General features: G+C 46.4%; 1 protein-coding gene across 1 annotated transcript in view; it reads left to right on the top strand.

Moving 5' to 3' along the window:
• KIF5C (kinesin family member 5C) overlaps positions 1-15,490 on the top strand; it is a 205,416-nt gene that overhangs the window by 138,915 nt on the left and 51,011 nt on the right. Inside the window, exons 13-15 of the mRNA XM_075529815.1 lie at positions 4,198-4,266; positions 5,743-5,949; positions 9,135-9,281. Of these exons, the coding sequence (XP_075385930.1) occupies positions 4,198-4,266; positions 5,743-5,949; positions 9,135-9,281 (423 nt within the window). The remainder of the gene's footprint in view (positions 1-4,197; positions 4,267-5,742; positions 5,950-9,134; positions 9,282-15,490) is intronic.

Raw genomic sequence — 15,490 nt, 5'->3', positions numbered from 1 at the left:
CCATTTCTTAATTCTGAGAATGGACACATTGGAACGTGGTGTCTTCATAGACTCAGAGTCTGAGAACTGAGCATCTCTGGGTCTAGGTGAGGAAACCACCCAGAGAGGCTACAAGCCTGGCACAAGTCTGCAGCACCTCTAAGGGGCAAAGCTGGAATGAGGCGATGTGTCACTTGGCTCCCAGTCTGATGCTGCTGCCTCTTGGGGCTTAGCCCACTACATGAGGGACGTGTCAACCTGATGCATCTGTTTGAGATATGGTGGGAAGGGAAGACCTGGTTTCCATCCCAGTTGTCCCCCTCGGTCTGTGGTGCCCTTCCAGAGTGGCTAGGGCCAGTGCTGCCTCAAGGCATGCCGCCAAGTCAGAGAGAGAGAGCGAACTTTAGAATCAGACCTTCAGTTCAATAATACTGAGACCCAGGCTGATGGCCTAACCTGCAAAAGAGCCTCTGTGTGTAAAATGAAGACTATACCCATTACTTCCAAATCCCTGAGTAGTGCCAATGGTGAAGTGCTCAACTACTAATCTAAAGGTTGGTGGTTCGAACCTACCAGAGGCCCCTTACAAGAAAGACTGGGTAATCTGCTTCCAAATCGTCACAGCCTCGAAATCGCAGGGAGCGGTTCCTCGTGGGCCGCAAAGGTGGGTGCCTCATGGGTGGAGGAGGACTTGACGGCTGTTGTTGTATCATTTTTATTTGTGGTGGGGGGAAACGAAAAACAAACCGAAAAGACAGGCTCACTACCATCAAGTCAGTTCTGACTCAGAGGGTCCCCATGGCACAGGGTGGAAATGCTCCTGTGAGTTTCCCAAACTGGTACTCTTTATAGGCGTAGAAAGCCTCCTCTTTCTCCCTCGGAGTGGCTGGTGGTTTTGAAGTACTGACCTTGCGGTTAGCAGCTAGCAGGCCATTGTGTACCCCACTAACGTAGTAGGCACCGAGGGCTCCTTTTTTGGTCGGAGGCACTTCAGAAGGATGCAGTGGGGATTCAAAGCTTCTGGTAGCAACAGGTGTTCGATACACACCAGGTCCCTTCCTTCCTTTTGGCCTTCTCAACTTGGGGTTCTCAAGGGAGAAGCCGTATTCTATCAAGGTGTTATCAGGGTGGGCATGCTGAGGGCGGTAAAAAGCAGAGTTAGAAGGGGGACGAGTTGGCTGTTGGCACTTTGCCTCTCTCCTGCCCCTGGTGTCTCCTCTTCAATAGGATTATGCATAAAGTAGATCCACAAGAGGGCTTTCGCTTAAGTGGAAATGTAAGTTGAATCTTTCCCTGATTAGTGTTGCAATAAAAACATCTGTATAATTGAAAGGTTTCTAGTGGCCGGTTGACAACTCCCTTATTTCATGGAAATTCCAGCCCCAAAGTATTTTCTGAGAAGTGCTTTGCAGTCTGTTATCCTTGAACTAGATCTTAGTGGCACCGGAGCGAGCATGCTGGAACACGTTCTACGGGATGCACTGGGGTGCATAGGTATGATCTGAACAGCACTCCTTCTTCCGAAATTTTTCAAAACAATGTAAAACAAGCAGGAAAGAAAAGAATCTCCAATACAAAATTCCCCAAACTCACTACCGTCAAGGTCAGTGCTTACTCATACTGGTCCGAAAGAACAGTGTAGAAGTACCTCTGTGGCATTCTGAGACTGTAAATCTTTCCCGGAACAGAAAGCCTCATCTTTGTCTCTCAGACTGACTAGTGGATTTGAACCGCTGACCTTGTGGTTAGCAGCGCAATACATAACCTCTGCTGCCACCAACGCTCCCTAAAACTCCCAATCGACTAAAGCCATTCCTTAGAGAAGCTACCTTAATAAAGGGCACAGGTAGTTTTGCAATGTCCGTGGTCCCAGTGATACATGTTCTTGTAATGTCATCCCTGCCCCCCCCATCCTTCCAGATGGGGAAGGACCATACTTCAAAAATCACCACGTCCCAACGGTCACCTTTCAGGGAGGATGCCGGTCTCCTCAGGCTTTGAATTGAGCGCGGCCATATAAGAACAAAGAGCTCTTGCTTCTGGTTTTCTTCTCTTGTGATTTATATCACTTGGAGCGGTTGCCTATATGACCCCGGGGAAGAGGCGGTGGCTCGCCTGATGTTGAATTCCGTGGGTCTTTCTTTCTTTCCTGTGAGATGATTTAATGTTTACGGGCTGGGGGTGCACAAACACAAAATTGTCCCTGCTAACTGGCGGGCGGCGTTGAGAAAGCAGAAGGGAAAAATACTAAGTCCGGTTGGAGAAGTACAGTATTTTGACTGGTTTTGCTCTGGGCCGTTTCCTTCCTTCCTTCCCTTGCCAGCAATGTAATCGGAGGAGGAAGAGGAAGGTCGCGCACCTTTTGAGGAAACAGTGGTGTATAAGGTCCAGTGGAAACAGGATCTCCCTGAGCAGGGAGGTGAGGCCTGCAGACCCTGCAACGCTGGCGACAACATCGCTGAGCTCCGCTGAGAGCCTTAGGTTGTGGCCGTTAGTTAATCGGATTCAAATGTATGCGTGGACACTACCAGGCAGGCTAGGAAACGGCCCCATGGGAAATTGAAGTTCCGTGACCCGGTTTTGTCCAGGCTGCTGCTGATGTCCTGAGCAGCACCTGGCACAGAGAGGGGTATAGTCACTGGGAGCTGGCCCTGCTGCTTGTGATCGGCCACTGTTGTTAGCTGACCTCGAGCCAGGCCCCTGCTCATGCACCGCACATGCACCGCCACCAATCATTGCTCTTCACGGCGCTTTCATTGCTGGCTTTCGAAGCCGGGACCACATGCCTTCCTAGCCCATCGGAGTCTGGCCCTGTCTAGCAGCAGAGCAACACCGAGAACACAGTGACAGGACAGGCGGTGGCTGCCCACGAGGGCCACTGGCCGGGCATTGGGCCTGTGTCCCCTTTCTGTGCAAGTGGGTGCAGGGGACGTGGAGCACCTCGTGCTATTAGGTGCTGCTTGCCTGCTGCTCCGCCCACTTTGGGAGGGTGTGGGGTGTGTGTGTGGGGTGTGTGGCCTGATCTGAATGGTTTGCACCGGGCAGTGAGCCCTTGGCTTTTGTGGCAGTAACATCCCACGGCAGAAAATGAGAGAAGGGAGCAAGCGTCCTTCCATTTGCTGATTGCGTCCTGTTCTCTCCTTCCCATTCTGTCCCTCTGCGTTCCCCAGGCTGTGTGTACGATGTCGGCAATAGACTTCCCTTCTTGTTGCAATGAAAACACTTCATCTTATTTTTACCTGCTAGGAAGGCAATGGCCGTAAGACCGGGCTTTCGCCTCTTAGTAACTGCTACCGTCTGGGAAACCCTATAGGTCACTATTCGTCAGCATGGACTTGATAGTAGTGAGTGAGGAAGCCAGTAAGGAGCCCTGGTGATGCTGTGAGTTAGGCATTGTGCTGCTAACCACAGGGTCAGCAGTTCAATCCCACTCAAAGGGAGAAAGATGAGACTTGGTTTTTGTTTTTTTAATTGCTAAGAGAACTCATTTCTAATCAAGAGGAAACTCTGTTAACACCAAGGATAAATTCTCTGGTAAATGTTTTTCCAACTGACAAAAGCTCGGTGAGTAAAAGGTTTGAAGCATTTGTAGTTGATAAGATTTGGGATACTTAACAAGATTTGGGACATTAATGTAATACAGGGCAGATGACTGGAAATCTACTTACTCCCTTGCCTTTTGAACCAGGAATTCACTGCAAATGCCTTTAAGTTGGGCGGTTTTCTGAAGTATCTTAAGGAGCCTGGGTGGCATAGTGGTTATGCATTGGGCTTCAATCCCCAAAGTCTGCATTTCAAAACCACCAGCACCTCTGAAGGAGAAAGCTGGGGCTTCCCACTCCCACAAATAGTGACCATTTCAGAATCCCAGAGGGATTCCTATAGTTGGCATCAACTTGATGGCAGTGAGTTATCCCAAGTCCCTTTCCGTTCTCTGATGGTTTAATGACAGGATTGGGGTTGAATGTGTAAGATATATTTCCCGGTCTATCTAGATGTGTCATCCACTGAGACAGGTGGATGGGTGAGATATTTTAACAGTCTCGAAACCCGGAGCCAACCAATCCCTCTGGGTAAAGGGGTTTACCCACCACCCCCTTTACCTTATTGGCAACTTCTAGCTGACATCCTGGCATCTGACTGTCTGTCATCTGGAAAGTGGCTATCAAAGTTGATATAACCAAAAAATAAGTAAATAAACATGATGTTTCTTTTCAGGACGATGAAATCAACCAGCAGAGCCAGCTGGCTGAAAAACTGAAGCAACAGATGCTCGATCAGGATGAGGTAAACAGCGCCATTACAAGAAACCCCAAACCTTCACAATCTTCTGTTTAAACTACTATGTGTTCCAGAAATTTCATTTGCAAAGGAGTTTTCCTTTTGAAAAATCACTGATTTATGAGAAAGGTTCTTGGAAGAGTTCCTTCCGATGAATGTTAAATGCACGCTGTAGCTGCTTTGAGGAAATAGAACTGCTGACTGCAGAGAGCTGAGGTGGTGAGCATGCGCGGCTGCTGGTTGCTATTGGTCCTTGAAAAGCAGAGGCCCAGGAGCGTGCTACTTGGGCAAGGAAGATTCTGCGTCCTCCTACCCAACGCCCACAGACTACCTTGTGCTGTCCCGCAGGGAAAATACAATAGTCAAAGGCGAGGAGGGGAAAAGTGACCCAGAGGTGCCAGTGCCGTTTGGGTCCTCTTCCATCAGTGTGTTAGGGAAACCTTTTTATTGCCTTGCACTTTTGTGCCGACGATTTTAAAAGCATGAGCCCGAGCATATTGCAGACAGTCATCTATCAATCAGTCTGTTCGCTGTGCTCTTGCTGCGGACCACCTGAGTGCTTGTGAATGGCTCCCCACCAAACTGCTGCCGACTGGGTCACGGGACGTGGTGGCAGCATGTGGCGTGCGTTCATGTCCCAGGCCTTGGCACCCACACAGCCACCTCCGCCACCGTCCCTTCCTCTTCCTCTCTGCTGCCCGTCGTCTCTCCAGGGCCAGGAAGTTGCCCCTTGCCCAAACACCCCTCCTTGGTAGGGAGATAATCTGTGCTTTTGCATTTGGATTACTTGTAGTTGATTGAGTTCTCTCTCATATATTGTTGATTTCTTCTTGTTTATTTATTTATTTGTTTATTTTCATTTCCTCCTCTTGATTCTTTGGCATTTTCAACCTGGGTACAACTGCCCGTGTTCAACGCTCCTTGTTGTTGGAGTTTAAACTTTTCATAGGTTTTCCCTTGTACTTCTCGGGTCAAATGTGTGTGTGTGATAAAGAAATCAGGAAAGGAAACAAAACAAAAGCCAGAGATGACAAAATCACCCCAGAGTACAGGCATTCACTTTTCACTCGTGCTGGTGTTGGGGATGTATCCTAACACACAGCAATGTTGACTTTACATGGAGAGTGACGGAGGACCCGTTGATACCATTTTGGTTGAGTCTGTGAAACTTTGATAAAATTTAAAGCCACATACACATTACAACTATCCTCAGATATGACCCACCTACCCCCGCCCCCACCATCCTGTGTTTCACCTATGGACTAACCAACCAGCCATTTGCTATGTAATGCATTCTTTGAGTTCATCCCACACAGCTTTAGAAAAGAAACAGACTTTTGAAATGATAACGTTTTTTAAGTTTAGCATCCAATCTGTTTTCTTCTGTGTTTATATATATAAAATGACTTTATTTTGGATAGGGCACAGAAGAGAAACACTGAACATTAGATCCACTAGCTCCATGCCTTCTCATTTCCCCAGCTTCTGGCTTCCACAAGAAGAGACTATGAAAAAATCCAGGAGGAGCTGACACGTCTCCAGATTGAAAACGAGGCAGCCAAAGATGAGGTGAAAGAAGTCCTTCAGGCCTTGGAGGAGCTGGCTGTCAATTACGACCAGAAGTCACAGGAAGTGGAGGACAAGACCAGGGCCAATGAGCAGCTGACGGATGAGCTGGCCCAGAAAACGGTTGGAGCATTTATGTCTAGGGGGCGGGACTTCCTTGACAGCCTCAGAAATTCTTCTCCATTCCTGCCCATGTCTTGACTTTTGTTGACAGGCATTCTGTAGAAAGGCAGTTGGCTGAATGGTTAAACTTAGATGTAACAACTGAAATAATCTGCAAATTGAATTTTGCCCACACTTGTCAGAACTGCATGTCACCACCAAGATTTAATGCTTCACAGGCAGGTCTTGTGGAAGTGTCAGGGAACGCAAACCAAATAAGCAAGCAGAACCCCCAAACAAAGTCAACAACAAAATACTAAAAATCCAACGCCACCAGTCCCTGTCTTTAATTTTGTTTAACTTATTCAGTTAGGCTTTAGAGACATTTGAATTTCTCACATCTTAGTTTTCTTATCTGTACAAACGGGCATCATAACATGTGCTCACAGGCATGTGGATGCGTGAGAGTTTGTGGAAAGTACTTTGCATGGACTGTGTCTGTCCGCCAATCTCAATAGGTCTTGGAAGGTTATTACTTATGGGCAACAGTGGGAACTCCGTGGAAGGTACCCCCTTCACTCTTCTTGCTCACCCCCCTTCTAAAGACACACGGCTCTTTCTCACTTATTAGCTTCAGAAGCCCAGGGCTAAGCTGTGCCCGTTGGTCTGAAGTTCACTGTGTTCAGCCAACGCTCCAGCTGGTCCATTCCCGTATTTCCAGGTCCTCACGGTGAAAGACGCTACAGCTCTGAGCAGTGAGTTTGTGGCAAGGTGGCCGGCGTTTGGATGTGTCCCTTTTGCCCATATCCACTAGGGGGATGGGGTGAAGGGAGCCCAGTGGCTGTAACCTGCTGCCCTTGGCGCTTCTGCCCAATGCCCCGGCATTATGGGATTGTGCCCAGCCTGTGTGGTGGAAAACATCCAGTCCTCACAGGCAACGAGAACGAGCAGATGGTTCGGGAAAGGTCTAATCTGCTAGCCAGAGAGCTAATAGGAAATGCTCTTCACTCCATAAATCCAACCGTGCGGAAGAAGACTGTCCTAATGGCTTTCCAACATGGAAACCACTACTTCTGGGGAATCGTTTTTAAACAAAAGAAGTTGTGGTGATGGCAAAAGAGCCTTCAGAAACCACTTAGGAAAGGGGGAGACTTCCAGTCCCTCAGCTTAGTTTTTTCCTACGGTATTCTTTGCAGAAGACCTTGGGTGTTATTTGCTTCTGAACACAATGAAACATTTTTCATTTGATAGAACTTAATACGTTCTGAACTTATTGTTACTCAGAAGAAATACTAGCTGGATCTAGAGTCTATTTTTCATCACATCCTTAAGAAGTGCTTTAGTAAAACCGCTGCACATAGAAGAACTACAGAGATGCCTTTGCATTAGCGTCCGTAGGCCTTAGAGGCAGTGCAAGCCAGACCCCAGGCTGCAAACTTCTTACTTATTGACAGCTGGTGCAAACCAAGCCAAATCTGCATGGCCATCGAGTGGGCTCCATCTCAGAGCAAGCTTATGTGCGGTTTCTGCAGCTATAAATGCACCTTAGTGGGACAGACAACCTCATCTTCATCCCATGGAGCAGTTGGTGGGTTTGAACCATGAACCTCACAGCCAACAGTCTAATGCTTACCTGATAGTACGGCCGGAGCTGCTCTGATACCTGGCACTTGCCCTTTAATATTATATACGTTTTCTTGCACTTTAAAAGCGATTGCCTCTACTTGAAGCAAATTCTTCATCACACCTACTTCCCCTTGCTGCATGCGCAGCTTTTAAATCATTGAAAGGGCTTTGTAGCACTAACCCCAAACCCAACCCAACCCAACCCAACCCAACCCAGCACACTACCCTTCCGCCCATCACCAGTACAAAGGTGGCCTATGGGCCCGTTGGGTTTCCAGCACCATAACTGTTAGGGAGGCAGACTGCAACAGCCTTCTCCTCAGGAGCAGCCGGTGGGTTCCATTAGTCGCTGGATTCTTGAACTACGGCCCCATCAGAGCTTCCCTCGCAAACTAAAATTGGCCCTTCTCCCAGCGTAAGTACACCTGGACTGGAGAGTTACTGAGAAGTAAACACACGCCCGAGGACTGCCAGCTTCACTTCCCCTTGAATGTGTGACCCTCCCACGCAGTTGAAGATCCATGTCTGATGAGCAGGCGGACCTTGAACAACACAGGTCTGAGCTGCGAAGGTCCACTTTAACCGCCTTACACATGGACTTTTTGCCAGTTACCAGTGCGGTGCAGTGAGCTCAGGGGTTGCGAGTCTGCTGAAAATGCGTGTGGGGCAGATCATCGCCTGGCGCTATATAGCAACAGGGGGAAACTCTCCAAGCCGAAGTGACCCCCTTCAGTTCCAACGTGTGGTGGACAGGGGTCGCCGATGTTTCCTTGGTTGACTGAGATAATTGAGGGCATCAGAGGATGGGTAGTCCAATGCTGTTGAGAGCTACTGTTATTTTAAGAATATATGGAGGGGACCTTCCAAAAGTTCACGGTGAAGGGGAATTCAAAGATAATGGGATGTGTCCAGAAACCTCTGGCAGCCCCCACAGGTATCTGTTGGTCATATACACAGGAAGTGGGAGCAAGCTGAGTCTGGTGATGTTTGGGAAGGAGAGGGAGCTTTGTGCTTCTCTAAGAAGCCAGCTTGGTTCAACTTGAGGAATGTGACAAGAGAGGTCTGGGAGTCAGTTCTGCTTCTCTGCGCAGATGAGAAGAAACATCCGAAGTTGTTTCCTAAACTCATCAATGTCCCTCTGGACCTGCCAGTCCCATGGGAGATTGCAAGTGGCTTAGGGAGCAGACTCATTGTGCATGGAGGTGGGGTCCCCGGCAGGTATGTCTGCTTCGTCCTTGAGAACGTGAACTGAAGCCACATCAAGTGGGTAGGAAGGAATGCTTCAGCACAATAAATCTCGGGGCTCCTTTTTGGCTTCGTTTATTTCTCAGCACTTACTTCACAGACCTGGGAATTGTCATCTGATGTGCAGACGTGGAACATGGCCCAAGACAAGTTCCTCTCTTTCACAAAGACCGTAGAGCTGAGTGGAGTGCAGCTTACAGGGGTGCTTCGAGTTTGTTGCCCCCCATGAACTGGGATTCAGACCCTGCACTCCAGCTTCCTGTAAGGAATTGCAGTGCTGCATCCTCGGAGCCAGTGGCAACCCTTTCCGTTTATTGGTGCAATGTGTTTTTCAGACGACACTGACAACCACCCAGAGAGAGCTGAGCCAGCTACAAGAGCTTAGCAACCACCAGAAAAAGAGGGCCACCGAGATCCTGAATCTGCTGCTGAAGGACCTGGGGGAGATAGGAGGAATTATCGGCACGAACGACGTGAAGACCGTAAGTCCGTCATTCTTTCATCCTCTCTGGCTGCCCTTATCACGCCGAGGGCCTGCGTTCTGTTTTTCACAGTACTTGGGGTCTGTTGAGTGCGTCGGAATATTTGAATAAAAGAACAAAGGGGTGATTGACGAAGTGAACAGCTGTTAGGATCCAGGGGTGGATTACTCAAGAGCCATGGTAAGCACAGGCTGACTTGTGCTTGTTTACTGCTCTGTAGTGAACAGTTTCACATGGATTTTTTTATTCTCCTGTTCACTACAGATCAGTAAGCAAGCACAAGTCAGCCTGTGCTTACCTTGCTTACTAGATACTCTGCCACTGTTAGGATCATCAATTTGAAGGGAAAAAAAAGCGTTAATTCTATAGGGGGAGAGGCAGATGCTAGCTACAACTAGAAGCAGAATCTGTGATCTAGTGACGACATTCACTCTAGATTCATGAGCAAGCACAGGTAAGTCTGTGCTTGTTTTGTATATTGGATAACTGGACACTGGTCGGGATACAGCGGGAGAAGCAAACACTGGTTGTCACATCTAGGAGAATGTGTTCAAATCCAGGTTGGGCTGACGGAAGCTGGTTCTTCTATCTCTTCCTGGCCAATGTTGCTGCAGGATGGCCATCTGTAATTCAACCACAGTTCTAGGCTCAGAATGCCATTAGGAAAACTTTCCGGTGCAAGTGATATAGGATGCTACTATTAACTTAAGAAACAAAAACCTACTAATTGTTCATAATATGAGAAGCATTACAATTTGGAATGTGAGCTGCACCCCCTGGGAGCTTATTGGGAATACAGATGCCCAGGTCCCATCTCCGTCCCACTAGCTCAACATCTGCCTCTTCGCAAGCCTCCCCGATGGTTCTTAGGCTCATTAAAGTGTGTGGAGCACATGTCGATTTTGAAGTGCCTTGTCAATGTCAAGGGCCCAGGCCTTTTCAGCTTCCTCTCCGCCACCTTCAGCCTTGTCACGTCGTTTAGGACAGTGGTTCTCAACCTTCCTAGTGCCGTGACCCTTTCAGACAGTTCCTCATGTGGTGGTGACCACCCCCCCCCCAACCATAAAATTATTTTCGTTGCTACCTCATCACTGTAAATTTTGCTACTGTGATGAATCTGGCGACCCCTGTGAAAGGGTCGTTCAGCCCTCAAAGGGGTCACGATCCACAGGTTGAGACCCGCTGCTCTGGGGTGTTTCATCGTGGCAGCAATCGGCTGCCATTCCACCAACTCTCACAAACCACACCTAAACCAGGGAGGGCTGCCAAGGCACCTGCTTTCATGCAAATAGGAAAGATGATCCAGCGGTCTTCAGGAGACAACCAGAATTAGCCAAGATTCAGCCACATGGCTGATGGTCCACGCTGCAGGAGAGGCATTGATTGCTTTGTTGGGTCTGAAGCAGTCATGATTGCCCCCCTGGGATTGTGGACAGTGGTACCTTTGTTAGCACAGCGCCGGGGAGGAGGAGGGGGGATGCTAATAGGGTTCAGATTTTTAGCATGCTCCCCATTTAACCGTGATCACCATTTACCCAGGGTGAAAATTGAAACCTAAAGAGGGTAACAGAAATTAATTTGTTTATGTTTTTACTCTAGTCCCACTCTGGACGGTTTCCTTCTTAGGTTAAAATGGATGAATGTTAGAAAAGAAATCAACTCATACTGAGCAACATGTACACATTAAAGTATTCAGAATATAATAATAAATATTGGCTTTCAAGTCATTTGTTAGTCTGGTGCTACAATGAATAAGCACTGTAGTTACTGCATTTGGGTTGTACTCCTGCCGTTCAAGAGACTCTTAGGTGCTTTCCTTGCATCCTGAAAATGAAGCTTTTGCTTCCAAGCAAGGTAGAAGAGCAACCCCCATTAGTCAGTCAGACTTTTCGCCTTGACTTATAAAGTGTAACTGGCCTCGTCTGGTTTAAGAAACAGGTATAAAAAGCATATAGAATGTTCAAATACATTGTTTTCTCCAGCAAATCAAGTTTCTAGAGTAGCTAGGTGACTGATGTGTATTTTATGTCTATCTTTGGGTTTTGTCTATATTTCTGACCTCTCTTTCATTCATCTGTGTTTGTACGTCTTTATGCCAAAACCATACCGTCCTGATTGCTGTGCTGTATACTGAGCCGTGAAATCAGGGAGTGTCTGTTCTCCAACTGTGCTGTTCTTGTTCGAAGGAACTTTGTCTATGTTCGGTGCTTGCTTCCCATATGAATACTAGAATCGGTTTTCAGTCAGTCAAGCCTGCGAGGATCGTAGGAAACAATTAGGTGGTACAAAGCTTCCAGGAGCACTAGGAATAGAGGTAGAAGGACAAATGAACATGACCGGCCAAGAACAGTTCACAGTTTGTTCCCCTACGGAGTGACCATTGTTGCCATTAACCAGAACAATATGATGTGGCCATTTGAAAAAAATAACTTTATTGAGGTATAATTAATAGACAATAGATGGCACGTGTTGTAACGCAGTTTGAGAAATTTTGACAAGTATGCACTTGTGAGACGATCAGCATAGGGAAGTAATGAACACAGCCATCAGCCATACATGTGGGGTTATTTCTGGTCTCTGCCCTGTTTCCTGCATCTGTGCTGGTGTGTCTGTACGCCAATCCCATTTTGATTATTGTAGCTTTATCATAAGCCTTGGAATGAGGATGCGTTAGTTCTCCAACTGTGTTCCTGTTTCTCTAAGTAAGTCTGTCTGTTATAAGCACTTCGCTTTCTCGCATGAGTATTAGAACCAGTTTTTAATTTCTATACAAGTCTGCTGGGAGTTTGGTTGGAATAGCTTAGATTTTATGGATGAATTGGGAGAGAATCGTCGTTTTAATGTTGACTCTTCTGTTGTACAGCGCAGTATCCTCTCCGTTTATTGATTCATTCATTTCTCTTATTCATGCTTTGTAGTTGGCAGTGTCCATCACAACTTTTGACATAGTTATCTTCAGGTGTTTTTTATTCTGAGTATTAATTACAAATGGTGTTCTTTAAGAATCAGCTTCTAATTGTTCAATTTAGTATATAGAAATACACTTGTGGCCTGGCAGGAAAAATTCACTGAGCAATTCTAGTGTGTGGTTTGTGTTTTGGTCATTGTTTCGTTTCATTTTGGTTTATTTCAGAGAATTTTCACAATTTTGAAGATAGTTTTGGTTTGAATGCCTGCATTCATTTTCTTGCCTAATTGCTCTGGCGGTAATTTTGAGTTCGATATAAAATAGAAATGATGGGTAGGCATCCTTGTCTTGATTTTGGGGATGTAAGGCAACATTTAGTCTAAGAAAGAGTCTTTTCAAAGCAGTGATTGTTTTTTTAAAAGTGAAACTTAACTGGAGCTATGGATCCTTTGATTTCAAAATGGTTGATCATTTCCCTCTTTCTCATTGTGGTAGAAATAAATAAATCTTGAACATTTGTCATCCCAATATTTATTCCATGTACAATTTAGTCGGAAAGGGAAGACTATGCTCAGTATTTCTCAAAGTAAAAGCATGGAAGAAAAAAGCCAAGTTGCGAGTTGCAGCATTGAAGGATCATACGGGCAAGATCATTGACTAACACGCGAAGCAAGGAGTACGCAAAGTCACTTTACCACAAAGAAATGATCACCATCCATCCATTTCAGGAGGGAGCATGCAATCAAGAACCAATGGTATTGAAGGGGAAACTCCAAGATGCATTTAAAGAATTGATAAAAAATAAGGCTCTTGGACTCGGCAGGATACTGGTTGAGATGCTGCAATAAATGAAGGCGCCTTTTGGCTCTCTGCACGACGCCATGGCGGTTGGCAATAACAAGCGCCTTACCAAAGGTGGCAAAAAGGCGCTAAGAAGAAAGTGGTTGATCCATTTTCTAAGAAAGATTGGTATGATGTGAAAGCACCAGCTATGTTCAATATAAGAAATATTGGAAAAACACTAGTCAGCGGGACTCAAGGAACCAAAATTGCATCTGATGGCCTCAAGGGTCGAGTTTTTGAAGTGAGCCTTGCTGATCTACAGAACAATGAGGGTGCCTTTAGGAAATTTAAGTTAATTACCGAGGATGTTCAGGGCAAAAACTGCCTGACCAACTTCCACGGGATGGACCTGACACGGGACAAGATGTACTCTATGGTCAAGAAATGGCAGACCATGATTGAAGCTCATGTTGATGTCAAGACTACCGATGGGTATCTACTTCGTCTGTTCTGTGTTGGTTTTACTAAAAAAACGCAATATTCAGATTCGGAAGACCTCTTATGCTCAGCACCAGCAGGTCCGCCAAATCCGAAAGAAAATGATGGAAATCATGACCCGAGAGGTGCAGACGAATGACTTGAAAGAAGAAGTGGCCAATAAATTGATTCCAGACAGCACTGGGAAAGACATAGAAAAGGCTGGCCACTCTATTTATCCTCTCCACGATGTGTTTGTCAGAAAAGTAAAGATGCTGAAAAAGCCAAGGTTTTTACTCTTCATTCCCTTTACTAAAAGCTCAGTGCCTTCCAACAATGTTCTTTCTGCTTTCTGTCAGTAATGTTTTTAGTGTTTGGGACACACAACGTTCTCTTTCATGGTACAATTGGCGTTTGCGACCATTCCCCTTCTCTCCCCATTGAGTTTGATAGGGGAGCCCCATAAATGCCCTTTATTTGGCTGAGAAATTTCTCCTTTTTCCTAACTTGATGCTGGCTCGAATCCGGAAAAGGCTGTTGGGTTTTGTCAGAAGTCATTCTGCGTTGACTGGGATGATCACGTGGTTGGTTTCCTCAAGTTGAACCACCTTTTTTGGGGGGTCCATCCCGCTGGGTCCTTTTAGTATGGCGGCGGGTTCTGCTTGCTATTGTCTTGTTGATGACTTTTGCATTCATAAGCGATATCATGGTCATGAGGTTCTCTTTTCTTTTTTTAGGCCTCTTTGCCTGGCTTTGGTCTCAGGCTAAATGCCAGTCAGTCTCAGAGAATGGGTGAGGCCATGCTCCCCGCCTCTACTTTTTGGATCGCTGCTGTCAATGTAGCTCTTCATCTGATCATGGTCTTGTCTTCTCTTGAGAAATTTTGGATTACTCTGGTTAAAAAAAAATCAGTATAGATCTGTTGAGATGTATTTCTTGTGAAGTCGAGAGTTGTTGATGTGTTTCTAAAGAATCTGTGTCTTACATTAGATTATAGAGTTGTTCATCCTATTCTCGTGTGATCGTTTTGATTGCGTTTTGTTTGTTTCTGGAGGGGTGGCTGTTGCTTCCTTTTGGACACATTCACTCAGTCTGTCAGGCTGCCTGGAGCAAGGTGAACCCCCTTTGTTCCGTTTGCTTCCTTTTTAGTTTCATTCCTCAGCTCTTTTGGCATCCCAAGAGACATCTCGAACCTACCCAGCCTCCCAGACAGCCCCCCACCCCTCTCCCTTGGCCTGTTTCCTTTTCACTCGTTAGTTTACATCCCCCCTCCCCCATTTGCTTCCTCAGCACTGTACTTGGGCTGCATCCTTCATCATCTGCTTCTGATGACGCCTATGTCACTGTCGATTCCCCTGTAGAAGGCAAGTCTTTGGAAGACAGAAACCATGCAATCTTTGTGTTTACATCTGGCATCCATCCAAGACCATGTGTTCATTTCATGGAGCCCAGGCTGTGCTGGTCCATTGCGCAACTTCCACCTCCCAAAATCTGAATCCCGAATCCTCTAAGTTTAGCCTTTTTACCTTTAAGGATGCAATGGCGCATCCATCTGCTGTCTGTGAACACTCACAGTGAGTCGAGATGCTTAAATACTGAAATCAGCTTCCAAGCTTCCTTCTGGGGAAGAAAGCGTAAGGCTGCTCTTGGATAGTTTCACAGATCTGGGCTTAGAATGTATGTCCTCTTATACACGGAATCATTCTTCCATGGAATCTCCATTGTCACTGAATATTTCATGAGCTCTGGCAAAGGAATCTTGTTTTAGGCCGGCGTTCTCCGCTAATGCACGCTTAACCCTGTGGGGCCCCTGTTCGGGGCTTGTAAATGTAAGGGCTTTTTCTTGCAGAGGCTCACCAGTGGAGCTGCGTAATAAAGTTCTGATGTCGAGGTGATTAAATGTCCCTCGCAATATGAGGGTGATTTATGAGAAATTTGGGCCTGCTGCTGATCATGGGGGATAAAAAGGAGGGTATTTTTATGCTGAGTTCTAAAATAGAGCTGATGGAAAAATGCTAATGAATTCAAGGCATGTCTGGGT

The sequence above is a fragment of the Tenrec ecaudatus genome, chromosome 13 (genome assembly GCF_050624435.1).
Source record: "Tenrec ecaudatus isolate mTenEca1 chromosome 13, mTenEca1.hap1, whole genome shotgun sequence".
In the NCBI taxonomy this organism is placed as follows: Eukaryota; Metazoa; Chordata; class Mammalia; order Afrosoricida; family Tenrecidae; genus Tenrec; species Tenrec ecaudatus.
The sequence above is the reverse complement of the archived record's forward strand: the minus strand, read 5'-3'. Positions and strand labels throughout refer to the sequence as shown.